This window comes from Lithobates pipiens, unplaced genomic scaffold (assembly GCF_037356315.1).
Source record: "Lithobates pipiens isolate NorthernLeopardFrog02 unplaced genomic scaffold, aLitPip1_a1.2 Scaffold_8, whole genome shotgun sequence".
Lineage (NCBI taxonomy): Eukaryota > Metazoa > Chordata > Amphibia > Anura > Ranidae > Lithobates > Lithobates pipiens.
The window spans coordinates 155953171-155977056 of record NW_027507903.1 but is presented as its reverse complement, the minus strand read 5'-3'; the positions used below and the strand labels follow the sequence as shown (position 1 = coordinate 155977056).

The following is a 23886-nucleotide window of genomic DNA, read 5'->3' as shown; positions in this document are numbered from 1 at the left end:
CCTTTGAAGACCCTGCAATACTGAAAATCCACTCAACATTTAATGGATTTGGCTCCTAGTTTCATTTTGTGGGCTAAATTACGAATCCACTCTCACTGTCAGATCCAAAGTATAGGCAACAATTGACTTGTCTTAAGATAAGATCTAGGATGGACAGAGGCAGTACGAGACGCAAAAGTAAACATTTATTACATTGCAGTTTACCACTTCTTAGTTTACTTTTTTAGGAATTCTTTCTTCTATTTTTATCTGGTGATCCAGCCAGGAAGTCTGTTTTTTCAGCAAGCTCTCTTGCAGTTATAAGGCTGAAACAATCCATTTATCCCTGGTTGGGGTGCCTCAGTTTATCAGCGTTTAATCACGTAAGACCTTTAGACCTAAAAGGAAAGACGCTGTTTGCAGTAACTGATATAAATGAAGTATTATTTTGAGGTCCACTTCAACTTGTTAGTGTATTTAAATCGGCTAGTACAAATCGAAATCACGGATGATGGCCATCCAGAAGAATAAACCCTGGAGTGGCGCTGGAAATTAGGTCAGTGGAGCGCATCATGCACCGCACTTGCGCTCCACCACCAGACGATCACCTTTGATTTTATATCCGCTGCTCTTTTTGATTGGAATAAAATAGAATGGATGTTTTTGATTTTAGAATTTCACGTTCTATAGCTCTTAAGGAAGTCTTTAACAATGCAGAGGACAAACAGCATTTAGATATAGGAGATTAAAAAAACCTTATGGTAACAGAAATGCATGTAAACTGGGATGTGGCATTCTTAGAAATACTCGGATGACAAAATTGTTCCCAGAAGCCTAAGGTTTGAGTGAACATCTCAGGATGATGAAGTAGATCCTCTGGGTTGGTATAAATATTTTAACGATGTGGGACTTGATGCTCTGGGGTTTCTAATAGCTAGGAAGAGAAGAAAGTTGAATAAACTTGAAGACATTTCTGATGTCAAAGATAAATTATCATACAAAGAATTAGACAAGTATAAAAACAAGTCTGATAACCTTGTAAAGATTTTAGAGAAAGAGACTCTAGACCAGTGATGGCGAACCTTGGCACCCCAGATGTTTTGGAACTACATTTCCCATGATGCTCCACTACACCGCAGAGTGCCAGAGCATCATGGGAAATGTAGTTCCAAAACATCTGGGGTGCCAAGGTTTGCCATCACTGCTTTAGACCCATTGATAGAAAAATAAATATTTTAGGGACCTAGATGACGAAGACTGAGGGTCGGTTCAAACGGGGGGCGACACGACTTGCCGTGCCGCGATCTGACAAGTCGCCCCCGTTCTGTACAATGGAACCGTTCTGAGAGGAGCGACTCGAGTCGCTCCGACTCAGAAAAAAGGTTCCTGTACTACTTTTGGGTGACCTCGGGGCGACTTGCATTGACTTCTATACAGAAGTCATTTGCAAGTCGCCGCTCAGGTCGCGGCGAGGCAAGTCGGTGTCGCCTCGCATCGCCCCCTGTGTGAACCGGCCCTAATCCAGTTTTTAAATGGCAGGTCAGGGGGGCTGGAGCAAACCTCAGAACCAGCTATAAATGTAGGATCCAATACCCCCAGTTTTTAATTGAGAGGTGGGAGTCGCAAAAATACTAATACACCCGTCGGCATTTGGAAGAAAGTTTGACCCAAGAAACCATTTAATCCCAACAGCCCTCAAGCCAGATCTGCCCTTTTCAATAATACAAGGAATGATCCTGTTCAATATAATCATCCTCACGACCTAACTCTGGTGGGGTACCTGTTTATAACCATTACGAGCCTCTAGATAGAGGATTATGACAGTGGATATGTAGTCCAACATCCATCTCAGCGAACACCAAGGAACGTGCATATTCTGGGTGGGATTGTCCTGGTTATTCTCCTAGGAGACCACAATACCCCACTAAGGGTCCTCCCACCTTGTTCAGAATTTTTTTTTTTTCTAAAGGGCCCCCAAAAAAACAAACTGGATGGAGAACCAAAAGAGGGACCAGAGGATTGAAAAAAGAGAAGGATGTAATCGATACTGGGATTTTTAATCTTGGCAAAAATGTACTTTCAGACAACGAAAAATATGTGATTTTGTTTGTTTATTATGGGTGATGCTCACCCAGTACAGTCCGGTCATTTGTTCAGTTTGGTGGTTCTGGGTGTTGTGTCATTCATAGGTGATTATCGGGCGGTTGAGTGCAAGCGCGCGGTGTGCACTCCACTGACCTAATTTCCGGCGGTCGCATCACTCAAGGGTTAATTTTTCCGGGATGTCATCCATGACTCTGATTTGGTGGTAGAGAGCAGGTGCGACTCTGTCCTCATTTGTCTGGCATTCCGGGGGTTTATTCTTCTGGGATGAGCATCATTCGTGACTGTTAAAGGGGCGTGCTGTTGTCGCCTTGCCACGCCTCTGATGATATCCTGTTGGGTGAAACATGTCAGGCGGGCTGACACTAGCACGCTTAGAGCCGTGGCCATATGTACATCATGATGTTTGTTTTCTTGCACTGAAATGTAAGTTACCACAATAAAAAAATTGATATTACCATGCAGGCTTCACTAATTCCTGCCTTATCTTTTCATTGATTACCATGCTTGAATACTACACACCCACTATTTAAGGCTGGAGAGTGGAGCTGTGGTCTTGGTCTGTCTATTACATGCCTACTTTTTACAGCCATCTGGTAAGCAGATTGGATTTCCACAATGGTGTGCTGTGCATTCCCATACACATTGAAGCTGGTGACAGGTTTATCAACTCTCCCTTGGATATACTGTAAATTTAGCGCCGCATGTGGACTTTGTATATGTTTATCGTGAGTGGCACAAGGAGGGAAAACAGAGAGGAAATTCTTACTTCAACGCCACAAAATATCGTAAAAATGGTATCCCCAGTGCTCCCCCCACTTACAGTTTTGTTGAGTTGGGTAGCTGTGGCAAAAACACTGTTGTAGGAAGAGAGAGTGTGACATATTGCTCATTAACCTGAATGTTTGTGCTTCATTTAGTGGTTTAGACATTATTCTACTTTTAGGGGTTGTACAGGCGGTCCACTAGTTACAAAGATCCGACTTACAAATGACTCATACTTACAAATGGAGGGAGACAACAGGAAGTGAGAGCAAATCTACCCCTAGGAAGATACATTCACTTCTGTAAGTTATTATGGGAAAAAAGTTGTCTCCACTGATGCTTTTATCACCAAGGCTTGTTTCCACAACAACCCCAAATTTTCAAAATCCAATTGTCATTGGTACAGAAAGTGAGGTGAAATTTTCTGACCGGGGGCACAGACAGCAAAACAAACATTACAGGGGTGATAACCCTTCCCTTTGCTATCCAAAAAGCTTACAAATATATTTTTTGGCTGGAGCTACACGTAAAAAAATGTACCTGTTCCGACTTAGTCAACTTAAGAACAAACCTACAGACCATATCTTGTTTGTAACCCGGGGACCACCTGTATTGACTGGTTCTAAAATTTATTTTATTGGGTAGCAAAGAAATTATCTTAAAATGTTCCTGCTTTTGTTTCTAAAACGCTAGGGCCGAGAAGGTGCAAAGATCGAACCTTGGGAGGATGCCGATTATCTTGTCTACAAGGTCACAGACAGATTTGGCTTTTTGCAGTAAGTACATTTCTTCATTTCTTCAGTTTCTTAGACGTGATGCAGACTTTGGGTGATATGTTCTGCATACTAACATGTAGGACCTGAGTACTGAGATAATAAAGACAATGCTTGCTTGGTTGTTTTTTGGTCATTTAATCTTGTTTACTTTAGAGGATCTTTTTACTCCTCCTTCAGCCTGACAGCCTGTTATGTAGGCTGTCCTCCCAAGAGCGTCACTGGCACTGTATAGAAGATGTATAATTAGACTCTATTGAAAACTGTTTCCTTTAGACCAGTCATATGCAATTAGCGAACCTCCAGCTGTTGCAGAACTACAACTCCCATCAGGCATAGCAAAACTCTGACAGCCACAATCATGACTCCCAGAGGCAGAAGCATGATGGGACTTGTAGTTTTGCAACAGCTGGAGGTCCGCTAATTGCATATCCCTGCTTTAGACAGAACGGACCTTTACTTACTATGGGTGTTTTATTTTTTATTTTTTTTTATGGTGTTAATTTATTAGATTTTCAAACAGTTTGTTTTGTCTTCAAAGCACAGCAAGCATGCTGGTTTCACACAGTTTTTTTTGCACATCGTGCACCTTGTAGGCATTCTTTTAATAAGAAAAATAATAAGAAAAAAAAATGTTCCCCAAGCACTACAGGTGAGAGATTACAAGTGTTTTGCTATTTCACACATTTTGTGAGAACTGGATTAACTTTCTTTTTCCTCCATTAAAGGACTCGGGAAGTCTTAACCTTTGTGTAATACTACTGCCTACACAAAATTTGGACATTGGCAAATTTAAAAAACTGTAGCCCATTCCAGGATAACCATTCCGCTACCATGCCACAGTGTTATGCTAGTGTCTTAGGAGAATAGATGTCTTTTCTGCAGCCAGTTGCTCTGTATTAGACTAAGTTTTTAGTTTTTATTTATTTACTTTTTGGAATTTTTTTCGTCAATCAATATGCTTATATACATTACTAGTAAAAGAGAAGCCACGCTAATAAAGTCCCAAATATTGCTAGTGGATGCTTAATTGCATATCATGACAATATGTGTCCATAATTGGTATGATAAGGTAGATCTTATTCAAAATGCCACCACAGTGATTCACATCAAAACGTGTGATTTAAGAAATTCCTGCTTACCAGATAGCAAGCAAACAAGGCATGTGGCTTTAGCCCAACCAAGGTCTTTACTTGTACAGAAGATCCTATGGACAATTGACAGGGTGGATGGCTGCAGAGTCTCTCACACACTGACAACGCTGTAGAGTCTGTGATCATCTCATTCCCAAAAGAAAGACTGGCCATGGCGTAATATTGTCAAACTCGTTTTATTTTAAAATAAGTTATTGCACTTACATTGGTAGTTAAAAGCACATGGATTAAAACATAGCAGGCCGGCTCGCAACAGGCGCCCGTCCTCCTAGTACAGACAACACGGTGACGTCAACACGTACCCTCCTGCAGATACATTTTGTTCCCCATTGACAACGTCACATATGATGAAATGCTGCTGGTGAAGTATAATGGCGGCCGCTGGTCGGCAAGTGGTTTAAAAGAAGTTATTGCACTTACATCAGTAGCTAAGAAATGTGCATGGATTAAAACATAGCCGGCCGGTTTGCAACAGGCGCCTGTCCTCCTAGTACAGACAGCATGGTGATGTCAACACATACCCTTCACCGTGTTTCGTCATAAGTGACATTGTCAATAGGGAACAAAATGTGTCTGGAGGAGGGTACGTGTTGACATCACCATGCTATCTGTACTAGGAGGACGGGCGCTTGTTGCGAGTTGGCCGCCTATGTTTAAATCGAGTCGCTTTTTTTAACTACCAATATAAGTGCAATAACTTTTAAAATAAAACGAGTTGGACAATATTACGCAATTGCCAGTCTGTCTTTTTGGGTCATTACGGAATGAGAAGGTCATGGACTCTACAGCGTTGTCAGTGTGTGAGAGACTCTGCAGCCATCTACCCTGTCAATTATCCATAGGATCTTCTGTGCAAGTAAAGGCCTTGGTTGGGCTATAACCACATGCTTTGTTTGCTTGCTATCTGGTAAGCAGGAATTTCTTAAGGTACACTTTTTGATGTGAATCGCTGTGGTGGCATTTTGAATAAGCTCTACCTTTATCATACCGATTATGGACACATATTTTCATGATATGCAATATTTGGGACTTTGTTAGCACGACTTCTCTTTTACTATATCTGTGTGTATTCCACATTAAGCTGCTGCTTTTTTATTTTTTTCACACATTAATAAGGTTTTAGCCTATTAACTTGTATACATCACTGCTTGATCTCTGTCTCTGCTTGGAACTTTCCAGCATGTTCGTCCTTCCGACTCCCATTCACCCTCAAGGTCTGACAAATTTTCAGACCAGCCATCCTCTTTATGAAGGTCTGTGCCCACACTTTCTAGAGTTTGTTAACCTTTGCGGTTGCTTGAAAAGTTTGCACCTCAGACACTTGTGTGCATGAGCTGGTCTCCCGGGGCTTCAATCTGGGGTTTTCCTCTCTTCCCCTTCCTCAGTTTCCATTTCCATCCTTCCTGGGTCACTGCACAGATTAGCATATGTCCATTGAGCAATCTGTTTTTCTGGACCAAGTTATCATTATTACAGTTCCTGTGACAGAATGGTTCTAGGGGTTTTTATTCCCATCTGTGCACTGTTCTTAAGCCCAAAAGGGGCATTTACCCCCTTCTGGATCTCAAAGCTATTAATGTGTTTGAGTCAATGGAATCTGTTAAATCTGTTGTTTCCTCCCTCTGCCAGGGAAATTGCAGTGGAACATGCTTGTTATACTGTGGAACCTAAGAGGTTAATCCTGCGCATTGTGTAGAAAGGCTCCTGTCTTCTCTTATCCTCCCCTTCTTCTACAGTCCCCAATCCATCTTCTGATAAAGCAGAGCTTTGGGGGCATTCAGTTTGGTGTGTATTACTGCAGTTTTTTTCTTTTTTCTTTTTCTTAGGATGGTGCATGTGATCGACATAGGGCCAATTGGCACTGTCCAGGCAGAGGGTCAGGGGTTTTGCAGCCTCATAGTACAGTCAGAGGAGAATTAAAACTCTCCCTACTGCTGATGTGAAATGATTGCGTTTCCATGTTCTGTGTACTGTGGGAGACCAGATATAGTGAATGCAGGTTCCTGGGTTTAGTAACCCTTTCAGGCTTCCTGTGTCCCTCAATGGACGAAAAAGAAATTGGATTTTACAGAGGATACACAAATCCTATTATTGGACCCTCTGAGAAGGACACTGGTGCCACCCTGCTGAGGCATGCTAGTAGTGACAGGCGTTCTCCTAGGCAGGCCTCTCATTTTTTATTTACTTTTTGTCAGTGTCTAGTCTTCCTGTAGACAGCAGTATAACCCAAAGGTTAAGGCTTCCCGTGTCTCTGAATGGACCCCAAGAAAAGGATTTTTACAGCTGGTACAAAAATCCTGTTTTTTGGACATGCTTCCTAATCTCTGACCTGATGCTTTGTTGGGAAAATGTATTTAATAAATTGAAAAGATGTTGGCTTCGTTACTGTGATTGCATAGATTTCAGTTTAAAAATGTAGAAAACTGTTATGTTGCCTTTGGTTCTTATACCATCCTATTCTATCTGTCCCTGCCAAGATTTATTGTATATTTACACTGTTTGTTATTTTTTCCAATGTACTTTAGGGTAGTGCATGTTTGAGTTACTGAATCTATGATACATGCTCTATGGAAAAGATCTATCTTTTCCCTCCTGCACTATAAAGTAAGACATATTTACTACATGAATTTATACTATTGCCCGAAAGAAAATATATTGTTTTTCAGGCCGCTAGGTTATTTCTTTTTAACTTTTTTGAAGACATGAACACAGGGTTGGTTTAGTCACATAAGCTCACTTTATGGATTCCTATAAAAGCATGCTTGTTGGATTGTCATTTTATCCCTCTTCTAGTGAAGAAAGATGCTACGTAGTTGGAATAATCACTCTCAATAGGGACATTGATAGTATATAACTTATGACCTTGAAAAACACGGTAAATGGAGTAGAGCCTGGATATTTTTCTGTCAACAGTTTCTTGTGATGTACTCTTGTGTGTTCCAATCAAGAGCTGTCTGCGTGTAATAGATGGAAACTTTCTTCACAGCTCAAAAGATTGTTTGGCATAGAAATGTTCTATGGGATCCTAACTACAGAACGTCCTTTGTATGTGTGGTCTTGTGTGCCAGCCACAAACTAGTGGTGTATACATCATGATAGATGAAGAGGGTTTACTATCAATTGAATATCCTAATGAAAGTGCCAAAATATTTCCCCCAGGAAAGACTCCACAACATTAGCAATATTTCTGAGTATTATAAAAATATAAATGTACATTATAGCAAAATCTGATTAAAAACATATACATATATTGGACCTCCTCAAAAGCCTTGCCTATAGTTGTGACTTTTCCGCGTGCAATATGAGCATACAGCTGTTCAAATCAACTATGACTGTAGCCAATGTCTCAACAAATAAACAATATTGATAAGATGCATATAAACGCATGGGAGACGATTCCAGTCTTGTAGTTCCTCTACATGTTTCATGGCACAAAGCTACTTCCTCAGGAGGTGTGGAGGTCACCAATGTCGAAGAGAAGAAATTGCTAACCCTGTCACAGGTCCCGCCAGAGCCTCCTCATCCCTCACTGAGGCAGTTATGGGAGCAAACAAGAGCCAGATAGGCAGCTAAAAACAATAGAAATATATAACTGGCGCAGACATTAAGCGATGAAGGAAAAGTTAACATTGTGACTTTACATGTATCCCCTCCAGATTATGTTGCCGATAAATACCTTTTACATGCAGCTAAATACCTTTTCTCACACCGCAGTTGTGCAGTCAAGTGATCCTCCTCCGCTCTTCTTCCTCTATCTATGAACCGCTCTCACACAGACAGGCAGGGAGGGAGGGGAGAGACTCAAAGCAGAGAGTGGGCTGAAGGAGGCATGTAAACTAACCATGGGATCATGGCTTAGGCCGCGTACACACGCGGGGACTGTTCGCTCAACTTTATCCGTCAAACAGTTTCAGCGGACAGTCCGCTCAAAATTAGCATGGACGGACTTGCCCACACACGACGATCGAACAGTCCGCTGAAACCGTGCGCGATGACGTGAACAGCACGTACGACGGGACTAGAAAACGACGTCCTATACACTGCAATGCAACCTTCGGCGTGTAAATTCTTTCTGAGCATGCGCGAGACTTAGTTTGACGAACAAGCCTACACACGGGCGGACTGTCCGCTCAAACCAAGTTTCAGCGGACAGTTTTTCGGAATTTCCGAAAAACTTTGTTCGTCAGACTGTCCGCTGAAACTGTCCGCTGAAAGCCCACACACGAGCGGACTGTCCGCCGAAACACTGTTCAGCGGACAAAGTTGAGCGAACAGTCCCCGCGTGTGTACGCGGCCTTAGAAGCTATGATTGCCTTGCTTTGCACAGACAGGGGGACACAACAAGTAGGCTCAACCAGTTATATGACAACATAGGAAGGGACAAATTATACAGCACAAGCACTGTGATCATGCCTTAAAGGTACAGGACTTTTTTTTGTGTTTGGGTTACAACCACTGGAAATATCTGAATATTTGAGATGAATATCACAGTACTTGAGTAAAAGGAGCATTAGAATATGTACAAAGGCCATCTTGAACACTACTTCCATATGTCCCATCCATACAATGATCTGCTCCAATCCATCATAAGATGGCCTTTGTGTTTGTACTCATGGATGCATATTCTGATTCTCTTTTTACTCAAGTACTGTGATATTCATCCCTTTAAAATAGGCCTGGAGTCTTTTTCTAAATGTACATAATACAACTGAATATTAACTTGTATAGGTAAAATGGTGAATATCCGTTTGCCTCTCGGATCAGGAAGAAAAGTTTTCCCCTCGCTGAAGCAAATTGGTTCATGATTTTCTAGGTTTTTTTTTTTGCCTTCCTCTGGATCAGTTGTGAGTAAAGGATTGTGTATATAGGATTGCATGATTTTATTTTCCTCTCCTTTTATTGGTTGACCTAGGTGATGTCTTTTTTTTCAACCAGACTAAATATGTGACAGAATAAATATTCATATATTAACTGTCCTCATCACTTGGGGTCTGTCTCCTATATGCCAATTATATATTTTGTAGCATGGGGTTCTTTAGCTCTAGTAGTAGATGCGTTTTCAAGTGATTCACGTCAGTCCAGAATCATATTTAAGGGCCCGGCAGCCCATGTTTGTTAAAAAACAAAAAACAAAAACAAAGCTTACATCAGATAATGTCTCCCACACAGGGTTTCTTCTCCAGTAAAATGTATACATGAAAATTCTAGCCTACCTGGCTACTCTTTAGCAGTAACGCTGCTCTTTCCACAGGTTCTTTAAAGCCGACAGCTTCACTCTAATGTACACAGCTCCTCTCAAGCCTCAGGTCATTTACTGTCTCATTTACAGTCTGTTGACTCTGATTGTACTGTCAGAGGCTACATTTGGGACATTTACTGTCCGACATGCAGCCTCTGACTCCTGGAGACCTCCTGGCTCCCTCCAACTGGGAGCCCTGAGGTATTCCTAAACCTCCATTATAAGGACCGTGTGCACCTGAGCACACACCCTGCTGGTCTTCCACAAAACCTGGACACTGGGTTGGAGATTCCATCCCACCCAAGACACTATGGAATCTCCAAACTACAGAGCCCCATCCAGGTATACCAAAACCTGGAGAAATTCGGAAAAGCAATTTTCTCCACTCCAAATCTGCACTCTCTAGTCCTGCACCGAGCCAATATGCACACCCTGTGTCCTTTAAATTACCAATTTCACAGTGAAAGCATCTCATACTGTTTACTATTTCTCTTGTTTTTAGCTGCCTGCTATCTGGCTCATGTTTGCTCCCATACTATATATATATATATATATATATATATATATATATATATATATATATATATATATATATATATATATATATATATATATATATATATATATATATATATATATATATATATATATATATATATATATATATATATATATATATATATTCAGAAATATTGTTAATGTTGTGGAGTAATTTATAAGTCCTTTTTTTTTCCCTCAACCTTCACATGGTTTTGCAGTTTACGGTCAATTGCAGGCATTTAATAGCACAGTGATGCAATTAGAATACCTAGACTAAATCTAAAGAACTACACAGGTTCAGTGCTGTTCACACCTTTTAGTACAGATAATTTCTTGCTTGCGAAAATATTACATGACATGACAGGGGCTTGAATACAAGCAATAATATAACTGCGTGACAGTGGAAGGTATTTGCATTAACAGCAATGTTCAAGTATGCATAAAAAGTTGATGATCTATTTGGCAGAACAATAGGCAGCAAACATTCTTTTGCTCCTCACTACTGCTATAATGCCCCATACCTGTCCCTGACTACTCCCTAAATAATATGTAGTTTCTGGGCACACCAAGCTGTTTTTATGCTCAAATAATATATTGGAGAAGTAAATGCTCATGTCTGGGCTCAATAGTATATGCGAAAGTCCAGGCATATAAAACAGAACAAGAAAAGACACACTGACTGTGTTGATGGGGTAATAGAGAAATGTTCTTTCCTTCAGCCTGTGGTTGAAGGAAAGAAAATTGTATAATGTATGGCCTGCCTAAGACTGTCCATAAATTCTTAGAATCAGCCATGACACCTCTTCCTTTGGTATCATTACATTGATTAGTAACACACGTTAAGGCCTCTTGCACACAGGATGTTTTGCAAACTCCAGTAAAAGCTTTTCTTCCTGGCAGCAGTGTTTTAGCAAAACAATGCTTGATGCTTGTAAAAGTGTTACGGTGCTAGAAACGTTTACAGGTGTCAATTAATTTCATTGGCCAAAGTAATAATTTATTGTGGCCATTGAAATTAATAAACACTCAAGCACTAAACTTGCTTAGTGTTAACGTGCGTTTAGACACATTTATAAGCGTCAAGTGTTTTTTCTGCCAAAATATGGCTGCTCCTGGATACATTGACAGTGTTTTTTTTTTCCTACCTCTAAATGACTTTGCCACTAAACACCTCTAAAAGCCTATGTGTGTATGGGCACATAGGCCAACATGCAGGGGCATTGAGAGGCAGGTGAAACAAAACGAAAAAGATACCCTTTAGGAGCAGCTGAAAAACGTCCAGTGTGCAGTGAGGCCTCAAGCGTCTACCACTTTAATATGCATTTTTGATATGCTTTTTTGCAGCTTTAATGAAGGCTGACATATCCCCTGTCTGTTTGGTTGTCTTTTTTTTTTTTTACAATACATTGAGATACAAAGCGAAGCTAACGCTGAGGTGACTTTCTACCACTGCAGGTGTGGTTGGGTGGTGCTGTGATAAACATCTGTGGAAGCTTTGGAGATGTGGTGAATCACCAGGAAAGTAACATGGGGTATAATTTTTAACGTTATGGCTGCTTTGCGTGGCATAGAGTGCCTACAAAAACACAGGTAAAGTGCCACGTTTTGAAGCAAGTGTAAACAAGGCCTTAGAGTTCACAGTGCATTTTAGGATCATCTTTGTTGCACATGTCACCCCATTTCTTGTACCTCCGTGGCACATTTTTGCGAGTTTAACGGCTTGCTGACTCTATACTGTATCTATATACAGCAGCAAGGTGTCTCCTGTGCAAAATCATGTACAGGTATGCAATTTGGGGGGGGGGGTTGGAGTCTGAGTCTGGGGCACGCACACACAGCGTCCTAACCTACGCTTATTTAGATTTTTTTTTTATATACCAAAAACATGCAGCAGAATACATATTGGCCTAAATTGAGGAAGACATTATTTATTTTTAATTTTTTTTATTGGATTTGTTTCTAGCAGAAAGTAAAAAAAAATTAAAATAATAATATAAATAAATATATATATATATATATATATATATATATATATATATATATATATATATATATATACACATATTTAAAAAAAATGTTTTTCGCATAAAAATAAAACCCCAAAGAAACGCAGAGGTGATCAAATACCACAAAATTTATGGTATTGGGGGGAAAAAAGGATTTTGACTTTAATTGGGTACAGCATCGCAGGACTGTGCAATTGTCAGTAAAAGTAACGCAAGTAATGGAGTGGTTAAAAAATAAAATAAGCATGTACAGGTGCACATTTTATGTGCTCACTCTGCTATAGTTTTATTATGTGATTTTGCATAAAATTGGCATCTAGTTATATTATCATCAAATAGTGACGCGTAATCTAGCCGTAAAGTTGTTGATATTGTGATAACATCATCATTAGTATTAATAGCACAAAGAAGTTCTGTTGGGGTTTTTAACTCGCCCTTCAAAATTGTATTGGCTTTGCCTTAATGGCAGCATATCAGTATTTTTTTAGGGCTTCATTGTGTACTTTTGTTTGTATGTTGAAGGATTATCTTAAAGAGAGTCTGCCTCTTTCAGACATGCTTTACACTGGCTTTCAGCTAGGTCTGTAATGGCATAAATCTGGATATAAAGGCTATGCCACTGAAAGAAAATTATTCTGGACTCAGGGATTTCGGTCAGTTTGCAGTTCTAAAAATGTGGATAGCGGGGTGATATGCTGTCAGGATCAGGATAAGTGAAGCATTTATTACGCACTTTATTTCTATTATTGCATTGTAATATATAGTGAAATATTTCAACTCGCCATAATGCAGAATCCATGGGAGCCCTGGGCTTGTTTTCCTGCAACTAGATATGCCACTATCGATACTGCCCCCAGATACAGCTTTGTCATGATTTTCTCCATCTGTTTTTGTAGTTGCAGCCTCTTCACAGCGCCTACCACCTTAGATCAGCAGGCAGCCAAATTAAATTCTAAAGACCGGGAAACCTAGATCCTATGAGGTTCTAATGCCACTACTGACCTCACAGGAGGCAGAGCGAGTGGCTGTAAATAAACTTCAAGCTTCTCAGCTTGCGTGCCACTCGCATCCTGCAGTGTGGCACTGCAGCTTGGTTTCTTTCAGCCATGCTACTTCTTGTTAGTGCTATTCAGTTTTTGTTTATTATGTGAGTCAAGCACGGCATTGCATGAAGATGCAAATTTCCCCATGCTCTTTCTCCCAGCTCTTGGACTTTTATCTTTTAAGACCCCTTTCACACTGAGCCTCCCCGGGCATCAGCGGTAAAGCTGCGATATTTTTACTGGCGTTTTAGCGGCGATATTCGGCCGCTAGCGGAGGCGGTTTTAACCCCCCGATAAGGGGTTAAATCTGCCTGCAAAATGCCGCTGCAACGGTGCTTTGCCGTCAGTATAGCTGCGCTGCCCCATTGTTTTCAATGGGGAGGAGCGCTATATTAAGTGCTCCTCCACCGCTGCAAAGAAGCTGCTGGCAGGACTTTTTGTGATGCCCTGCCAGCACAGCACCCCAGTGTGAAAGCACTCGTGCATTCACACTGGGTTTGCAGCTGAAGCTTTTTACAGTTATTTTTAGCACTGTAGTGCCTGAAAAATACCTCCACGCGAAAGGGGTCTAAAAGAAGTATGGCTTTATGAAAAAACAAACCTTTATACAGTCCGATGATGCATTTGCCCTCCCACTGGCTCTGCAGTGAGAACTTGTGCAATCAAACACTGCTGATCGCTCAGTTCTCACCACTGATTGCTTTGGCCATACTACTTCTATAAAATGGGTCATGCAAAACATGTCAGATTGCAGGGATGATCTCAATGAAAATAACATGTCTTAAATAGTGGTATCTAGCATTGGCTGGTTTGTGGTTGGAAAAACAGAGAAGTGATCAGTGTGGATGCTCCACAGGCATCATTCACCACAGGTGATAGATGGGGGTAGAGGCAGATCCACTGGGTTGTGACAGTCTTGCCCTGCATTTTGCAGTATTTCTTCTGGAAGGATGGATAGATGAGCCTGAGGAGGTGGTGAGACATGTGGAGGCAATTTTGTGAACATATTCCAGCTGCCAGTCTAAATAGTGTGGTTGGCACCAGTTGCATTGAAAGAGCAGCAGCTGGCACCATTTTCTTGTAACTCGCACCAGGCAGAAGGTAAGAAAGTGGAGAGCTCTTGTTGCGTAGATTGCTCTTTCCTTTCGGAGTCAGGGCATGAACATTGCAGCCAAGGCAGGAGGAAGCTGTGGGAAGCCCTGGTAACACCTGCAGTCTCCGGTGTCTGGAGAGAGCCTTTTCAAAACGCACTTCTTCCAACACTGGACACGGGCTCTCTCCATGGTCCAGTTTTTAACTGGTCCGCAGCCCGGGTGCTAGGGACCCCCCAGTATATAGTATCACTGATCACCGTACTAGGGTTGCTGGTGATTTTCCGTGGCAGTTAGTCAGTTATCCCCCCAGCATCTGATTGCCCACCATACTATTGCAGGTTCCATTATAAGTCGCTGATCACCGCCATTTCTAGTATTAAAAACAAAAAAGAGAGAGAAAAAAATCGTATTTTTTTTTTCACCAAAGACACTTAGCAGAATAAGTTTTCGCCAAAATTTATGAAGAAATTACATTTTTTTATTGGATATGTTTATAGCAGAAAGTAAAAAATAGTGTGTTTTTTTTTTTTTTTCTTTTTTTTTCTAAATATTATTTATTTTCTCTTTTTATATTACAAAAAATAAGAAAACCGTGATGATCAAATACCAGTAAAGGAAAGCTCTTTGTGTGAAAATTTTTTTTTATATACATTTGATTTGGGTTCAGCGTTGCTTGACCACGCAGTTACCAGTTAACGTAGCACAGTGCTAAATATCAAAAAAATGACCTGGTCATGAAGGGGGTAAAACCTCCCGGAACAGAAGTGGTTAAGGTTTTTCATTCTACCCATGTAGGTGATGAGCATGTAGTGATTGGGTGCTACCTACACCTATTCCCTTTTATAGGGAAATATACTACTCTAAAATGATCCTACGCATTTCTGGGAATCTTGATGGGAACTAAGAATCTAGAGTGGCTTTGCTTTGTTTACTATATGCAGCGCTCTTTCAGTGCCAGTAACTAATGTTCTACTTATCAGAATGCCTTTCTTTGTAGGTTAGAGGTAGAGGTCGACCGATATGGGTTTTTCTCTGGCCGATGCCGATGCCGATATTTAGAAATCATGGCAGCTGATAGCCGATATATGATGCCGATTTTTTTTGGGCCGATATGTTAGGCCGATTTTTATTTTATTTATTTATTTTTTTCCTTTTTTATTTATTATTATTTTTTTTTTAATCCCCCTTGATCTAACACACCTTTCCCATTGGGGCGTTTTTCAGGCGCTTTTGGACTAAAAATAGCGCCTGTAAAGTGCCTGCAAAATGGCTCCCCTGCAGTCTGTGTGAAAGACAGAGTGCTTTCACACTGAGGCGATGCGCTGGCAGGATGTTAAAAAAAAAGTCCTGCAAGCAGCACGTTTGGAGTGGTGTATACCGCTCCTCCACCACTCCTGCCCATTGATATGAATGGGCACCACTGCCAAAGCGCATGCAATGCGATTTGGCAGCAGTGCTTCATGGGCGCATTTAACCTCTTCCTTGGCCGCTAGCTGGGTTATATGTGCCCCACTAGCAGCCAAATAGCACCGCTAAAATGATGGTAAAGAGCCGCTAAAACTTGTGTTTTACCATCAACGCTCCAGTTTATTTAACAACATTTATTAAACAAAACAAACCTCCAATCAGTTTACTTGTATGTATGATTTAGATTAAAAAAAACAAAAAATAAACCTATATATTAAATAAAAACAGGTAGTAAAAACTTTTGGAAGAAAAAAAAAATGGGCTAACTTTACTGTTTTTATTTTATTTTTAAATAGTGTATTTTTTTCCCAAAAAATGCATTTGAAAGACCTCTGCGCAAATACTGTGTGACATAAAATATTGCAACAACCGCTATTTTATTCCCTAGGATCTCTACTAAAAAAATATATATAATTTTTGGGGGGTCTAAGTGATTTTCTAGCAGAAAATACAGGATTTTTACTTGTCAGAAAAGATTTAGTCTTTAAATGGTTAAACTGAGAACTTCTTCTTTTCTTGGCAGACTGCCCAGAGAGGAGGAAAGGGTTGCTATGACGACTCAGGCTTCTATACAGAAGTCATTTCAAAGTCCCGCTGTAGTTCTAAATCGGCTTTTTATCAGCACAATCGGCCGATGCCGATTATTTAAAAAACGGCAAATATCGGCCGATATATCGGTCGACCTCTAGTAAGAGGTCATAAGCTGGAGCGTTTGTATTGTTGGAGTGCCCATAATAAAGCTGGGTATACTTGTATTGGAATTGAATTGATTCAGCAGTCCTCGCTGTCACAATATAATAGCACAGCGTGGAAGTGTGGATGCAGGAATTTGTGCGTTTTTTTTTTTTCCTTACAGTTCAGCCCTCTGAATGAAATGCAAAGTCACTGTATACCCAGGTTAAGGCTGCTGGTACCTTTAGAGGAGGCAATACATTTTTCTAGTATAATGTTTGAGATACTGAAGTTTGTTGTAATCTGTTTATTAGTAATGAATATTGTCAGTAGGTTTATACTGCTTAGTGTATGTAAACGCTAAAACAAATGCAATATATTGCAATTTACCAGTCTTTAGTTGTATTGGCTGCGTTCATTTTGTTTGTGTTTTTAAAAGGGTTGTAAACCCTTGGGTTTTTTCACCTTAAAGAGGAGCTGCACCTTTAAAAAAAATATTAAAAGCCAGCAGCTAAAAATATTGCAGTTGCTGACTTTTAATAAATGGACACTTACCTGTCCCAGGGTCCAGCGATGTCGGCGGCAGATGAGCAATCGCTTATCTCTCTGCTGCCCCCGCCGCTAACCTCTGTCAGGTAATCGGGAAGTGAAGCATTGCTGTTTCACTGCCCCGTTCCCTACTGCACATGCGCGAGTCGCGCTGCGCGTCTCCACTGGTCACCGCTGTGTCCTGGGAACTGTGCGTTTCCCAGAACACAATGGGGGGGGGGTGGGGGTGGGGGGGAGTGGCATCTGCGGCTAGCTGCGGCTAGCTTGTCCTGGAAGTGGGTGCAGATACCTGGATTATCCAGGTATCTTCACCCTCCTCCCCCCTGAAAGGTGCCAATTGTGGCACCCGAGGGGGGGGGGGGGAGGGGATCTGATGAGCGGACCTTCCACTTCAGGGTGGAGGTCAGCTTTAATCACGGAGCCTCATTTTTAGATGTGTTGTACAAGTTAAAAACCGTTGGTTTATCTTTTTTTTTTTTTTTTTGTTAGAAAATTACTTAGACCCCCCAAACACTATACATTTTTTTTTCCCCTAACGCCCTAGGGATTAAATTGGCGTTGTTGCAATATTTTGTCACACCATATTTGCGTAGTGGTCTTACAAGTGCACTTTTTTTTTTTTTGAAAATACACTTTTTTGAATGAAAAAATAGACAACAGTAAAGTTAGCTTTTTTATATTGTGACATGTTGGGTATCAATTATAAAGAAAATTGATACCCAACACGTCACGCTTAAAAATTGCGCCCGCTTGTGGAATGGCGACAAACTTTTACCCTTAATCTCCATAGGCGACGTTAAAAAAATGTACAGGTTGCATGTTTTGAGTTAGAGGTTGTCTAGGGCTAGAATTGTTTCTCTCACTCTACTGATCGCGGCAATACCTCACATGTGTGGTTTGAACACCGGGCGCTACTCACGCCTGGGTTCACTTCTGCACCCAAGCTCGGCAGGACGGGGCACATTTTAAACATTTTTTTTTCTTATTTATTTTAAATTTTATTTAATTTTTTTTACACAGTTTTTAAAAAAAAAAAATGGTGTCACTTTTATTCCTATTACAAGTAATGTAAACATCCCTTGTAATAGAAAAAAAGCAAAAGACCTCCGATCTCATATTTAGACTAAAATGCAATAAAAAAAAAAAAATTGTGATTAAAAAAAATGGCCCTTTTTAAGAACTATGGGCGAAAGTGATGTTTTGACGTTGCTTCTGCCCTGCAATGTCATGGAGACGGTCATCTTCCCCTCACTCGTCTCCATGCCCAGCCACAGAGAGGACCGGCTCGCCTTCGCCACTACCGACGGCTCCGGTAAGCAGTGGAGGGCATGAAGCACGGCAAGAGGGGGGTGCCCTCTCCTGCCACCGATAAAAGTGATCTTGTAGTGAATCCACTCCAGAGACCACTTTTATCTTGTAGTGGACCGCCGGCTGAACACGAGGATACCGGGGTTATGGCAGCTAGCTGCTGCCATAACGATATCAGTCATCAAAGTAAGGACGTATATCGGCGTGCGGCAGTCCAGAAGTGGTTAATAGATCCTATGCCCTAAGGTGGAAAAACTTCTGTCACTGACTGGGCCCACAGTCCCCCCGTTTCACTCACCGGAGTCCATAATTCCCACGCTGGAGACGCGCTCTTCCCCTCTGCCCGTTGTCTCTGCTCTTGATTGGATAGATTGATAGCGCAGCCATCCCGCTGCTGTCAATCAAATCGAGTGACACGGGCGCCGGGGAGTGGAGCCGAGTCTGGCATTCTGCATTTATGGACGCAAATGCTGGACTCTGGTAATCAGGCTTACCTAAAAACACTGAAAATATCTCCTAAATGTGTGCCCAAGAAGAAGAGGAGACGGGAGCACCAGCCAGGGACCCGAAAAGAGGAGATCCGGGGCTGCTCTGTGCAAAACCATTGCACAGAGCCAGTATAACATGTTCATTTTTTTTTAAACAAACAAATAAATAAAAGCTTTGCAATCAATTTAACATTTTTTTTTCTTTCTTTTGCTTTGTGTGTGTGTTCATTTGTTTAAATCTTTTACTAGAAGCTTGTGAATGACCTCCTCTTTAACATTGCTAAATATTGTGATTTGATTTAGTCACTTTATTTTTCTGGGTTCCATATCATCTGCACATACGGTCTCTTAAGGACTGTATTTATACTTTAACTGCTGTATTAAAGCAATTCATATTTTTTTTTTCAGGCTATTAAAACCAATTTAAATCCTAAAATGCCTTCCTAAATGGCTTCATGTTTTACAGAAAGCTAGCATTCAAATTTATTTAAAATCCCTTTTTTAGACTCTTAAGGACAGGCAATTTTCTTCCACAACCTCTACACTTTCGGGAAGCTGTTTCACTTTTCTACTATTTTTCTAATGTTGCCTGAAGCACTCATAAAAATGTTTGTACTCCATATTAAATCTAGTCTCATATATTATTTATTGGCTATTTCAATGTAAATTAAATGAGTAATTCCTCTGCAGAGACAGGCTGTCGTGTTTATTTTATGCTCTCCATTATACGTTAAGGAAAAATGTCTTGCTGACCAACACTAGGATGAAGTTAACGCTCCTCTCTGCGGCTCTTGTATAATTAGAATTTATTTATGCACTGAAAATATACCTTTTTGTACTTGGCAAAGTAGTGGCCACCAGAAAATGGAAGTTCAAGGTAAATCTGTTAGCAGACTATGTACAGCAAAACATTTTTCTTCAGTTTACGCAATGTGACCTGCATACTAAAAGAAATTGTGGCGAATAATTTTTCCATATGACTGCAGGAAGAGTTTAAAGAAAAAAACATCTCTATATATACAGAGCCTTGAAAAATTATTCATACCCCTTGAAATTTTCCACATTTTGTCATGTTACAACCAAAAACGTCAATTGTATTTTATTGGGGTTTTATGTGATAGACCAACACAAAGTTACACATAATTGTGAAGTTGAAGGAAAATGAATGGTTTTCCAATTTTTTTTACAAATATCTTGTAAGTGTTGTGAGTATTTGTATTCAGCCCCCACTTACTCTGAATCTCCTTACTAAAATCTATTGGATCCAATTGCCTTCAGAAGTCACCTAATTAGTAAATAGTGTCCACCTGTGTGTAGTTTAATCTCGGTATAAATAAAGCAGTTCTGTGAAGCCCTCAGAAGTTTGTCAGAGAGCCTTAGTGAACAAACAGCATAATGAAGGCCAAGTAACACAGCAGACAAGTCAGGGATAAAGTTATGGAGAAGTTTAAAGCAGGGTTAGGTTATAATAAAACATCCCAAGCCTTGAACATCTCATGGAGCACCGTTCAATCCATCATCCAAAAATGGAAAGAGTATGGCACAACTGCAAACCTATCAAGATATGGCCGTCCACCTGAACTGACAGGCCGGGCAAGGAGAGTATTAATCAGAGAAGCAGCCAAGAGGCCCATGGTAACTCTGGAGGAGCTGCAAAGATCCACAGCTCAGGTGGGAGAATCTGTCCACAGGACAACTATTAGTCGTGCACTCAACAAATCTGGCCTTTGTGGAAGAGTGTCAAGAGGAAAGCCATTGTTGAAAGAAAACCATAAGAAATTAGAGTTAGAGTGTGCAAAAGACTTGAAACTGGGGCAGAGGTTCACCTTCCAGCAGGACAACGACTCTAAACATACAGCCAGCGCTCAATGGAATGGTTTAGATTAAAGCATATTCATGTGTTAGAATGGCCCAGTCAAAGTCCAGACTTAAATCCAATTGAGAATCTGTGGCAAGACTTGCAAATTGCTCTTCACAGATGCTCTCCATCCAATCGGAAAGAGCTTGAGCTATTTTGCAAAAAAGAATGTGCAAAGATTTCACTCTAGATGTGCGATATATCCAAAAAGACTTGCAGCTGTAATTGCAGCGAACGGTTGTTCTACCAAGTATGGACTCAGGGGGTCTGAATACAAATGCACACCACACTAAAATTTTTAAAACCATTTATAATTTTCCTTCCACTTCACAATTATGTTCAGCGTTGTGCTGCTCTATCACATAAAATCCCAATAAAATACATTTTACGTTTTTGTTTGTAAAAAAAAAAAAAGTGCAAAATGGTAGGTTCCCCTCGATGCAGGGTGCTCGTCTAGTCGCAGCTGTGACAATCGGAGGAAAGGAAATCCGGATAGCTGGACACCAATTCTGAGATCCATAAAGCCTTTATTTGTGTAAAAACATCAAGAGCAAAACCAGTACAAGCAGGGGAGGAACCACTAACTCGTTTCACACATAAACTGTGCTTTGTCAAAGCCTAGGCAATGTTGATGTAAAAATAAAGGCCAAAGAGCATAGATGGTTTTCACTGATACAGCATGGAAACTGCTGATCATTAGAGGAGTGAGTGCAGCTACCTGCACTGTCCAAGGATAATGCTGTAATAATGCATCTAGATTTTGCTGTAATAGCATCACACCTGCCCTTTTAAATTCTCTTGTGCTATTTTTTATTTTTTTCACTAAAACTTCCCCTTCTTAACCACTTGCTTACGGGGCACTTAAACACCCTTCCTGCCCAGACCAATTTTCAGCTTTCGGTGCTCTCACAATTTGAATGACAATTACTCAGTCATGCAACACTGTACCCAAATGAATTTTTTGTCCTTTTTTTTTCCCACAAATAGAGCTTTCTTTTGGTGGTATTTGATCACCTCTGGGGTTTTTATTTTTTGCGCTATAAATGAAAAAAGACCGAAAATTTAGAAAAAAAACGCATATTTCTTTGTTTCTGTGACAGAATTATGCAAATTATTAATTTTTTCTTCATAAATTTTGGCCACAATTTATACTGCTACATATCTTTGGTAAAAATAACCCAAATTAGTGGATATTATTTGGTCTTTGTGAAAGTTAGAGAGTCTACAAGGTGTGGTGCGAATCGCACAAAATTTATCACATCTGATGTACTGGTGGCCTATCTCGCTTCTTGTGACCCGAACAAGCCAGGAAAGTACAAATACCCCCCAAATGACCCCTTTTTGGAAAGTAGACATTCCAAGGTATTTAGTAAGAGGCATAGTGAGCTTTTTGATGTTGTCATTTTTTTCCCACAATTCTTTGCAAAATTAAGATTTTTCATTTTTTTTTCTCCACAAAATTGTCATTGTAATAGGTTATTTCTCTCACATGGCATGTGTATACCACAAATGACACCCCCCAAAAAATTCTGCTACTCCTCCTGAGTATTACAATACCACATGTGTGGGACTTTTTCACAGCCTGGCCACATAGAGAGGCCCAACATGCAGGTAGCGCCATCATGTGTTCTAGGAGCATAAATTACACATCTAACTTGTTGACTATTTATTACACTTTTGAAGCACCAGGACAATGACACATGACACTGATGACAGATGGCACTGATACGTGGCAATGATGGCACTAATATGTGGCACTGATGACAGATGGCACTAATATGTGGCACTGATGACACGTGGCACTTATACGTGGCACTGATGACACGTGGCACTAATACGTGGCACTTATGACAGATGGCACTAATACATGGCACCGATGACGCGTGGCACTGATGACAAATGGCACTAATACGTGGCACTGATGACAGATGGCACTATGTGGCACTGGGGGCAGGTGGCACTGGGGGCAGGTGGCACTGCTGGGGGAGGATGGCACTTTTTTTTTTTACTTTTTTTTTTTTAACTCGAGGCAGAACGGCTGCCGCTGCAGCCATTCATCTCTCCCCTCTCACACTGTCTGTGTGAGGAGGGAGAGCGGCGCTGAGAGATGATCTCATATGTTTACATGTGAGATCATCTCCCATTGGACACGCCGATCACGCTGTAAACGGCCGCTGTGATTGGCCGTTTACAGCGATCTGTGTTTGCCTGTCCCCGGGGGAACACGCCGAACACAGAACTTCCGCAATGCGCGGCGGCGCGCATTGCGGAAGTAAACATTAGGACGTCCAGGGACGGCCACCCGGACGAAGGTGCCTGCTCTACGGCCGTCATTCGGCTATAGCAGGGCTCGACAAACCCCGGTCGCCAGGTCGCATTTGCGCCTAGATTTCGTGTCCTGGCGACCGGGGCAACGCTGCTGGGGTATCCTGTCTCCATTAGGACCCCGAACTCCGCCGCGCAATTCCATCGTGCCGCGCCGGCCAGTAATTGAGGCCGCGGCTTTGCGGCCTACTAAAAGTTTTCGGTAGTCTGGCGCCATCTTGTGGTGGATGTAGAAATTACACCCTATTCCAATAATGCTAATTCCTAAGCTCCCTGCCTGTTTTTCACTGCCCGCCCATTTCCTTTTCAAAGTAAAGAGAAGGAAGTGATTGCGGGCGTCATCTGGCGCCTTTTGCCCAACGGTGAGTGTGGTGGCTGGTAAATGGCTTCTTATTATATTATATATATTATTAATTTATTAATTTAATTTATTTATTAATTTAATTTATTTATTAATTTATTTATTAATTTAATTAATTTATTTATTTTATTTATTTATTTAATTTATTGATTTATTTAATTT

At 40.9% G+C, this 23886-nt stretch overlaps 1 protein-coding gene across 3 annotated transcripts in view; it reads left to right on the top strand.

Annotated features, from left to right (window-relative positions):
- USP6NL (USP6 N-terminal like) overlaps positions 1 to 23886 on the top strand; it is a 243202-nt gene that overhangs the window by 103789 nt on the left and 115527 nt on the right. For all 3 annotated transcript variants that reach the window (XM_077471856.1, XM_077471857.1, XM_077471855.1), the window contains one exon: positions 3541 to 3623. In XM_077471856.1, coding sequence (XP_077327982.1) covers positions 3541 to 3623 — 83 coding nt within the window. The remainder of the gene's footprint in view (positions 1 to 3540; positions 3624 to 23886) is intronic.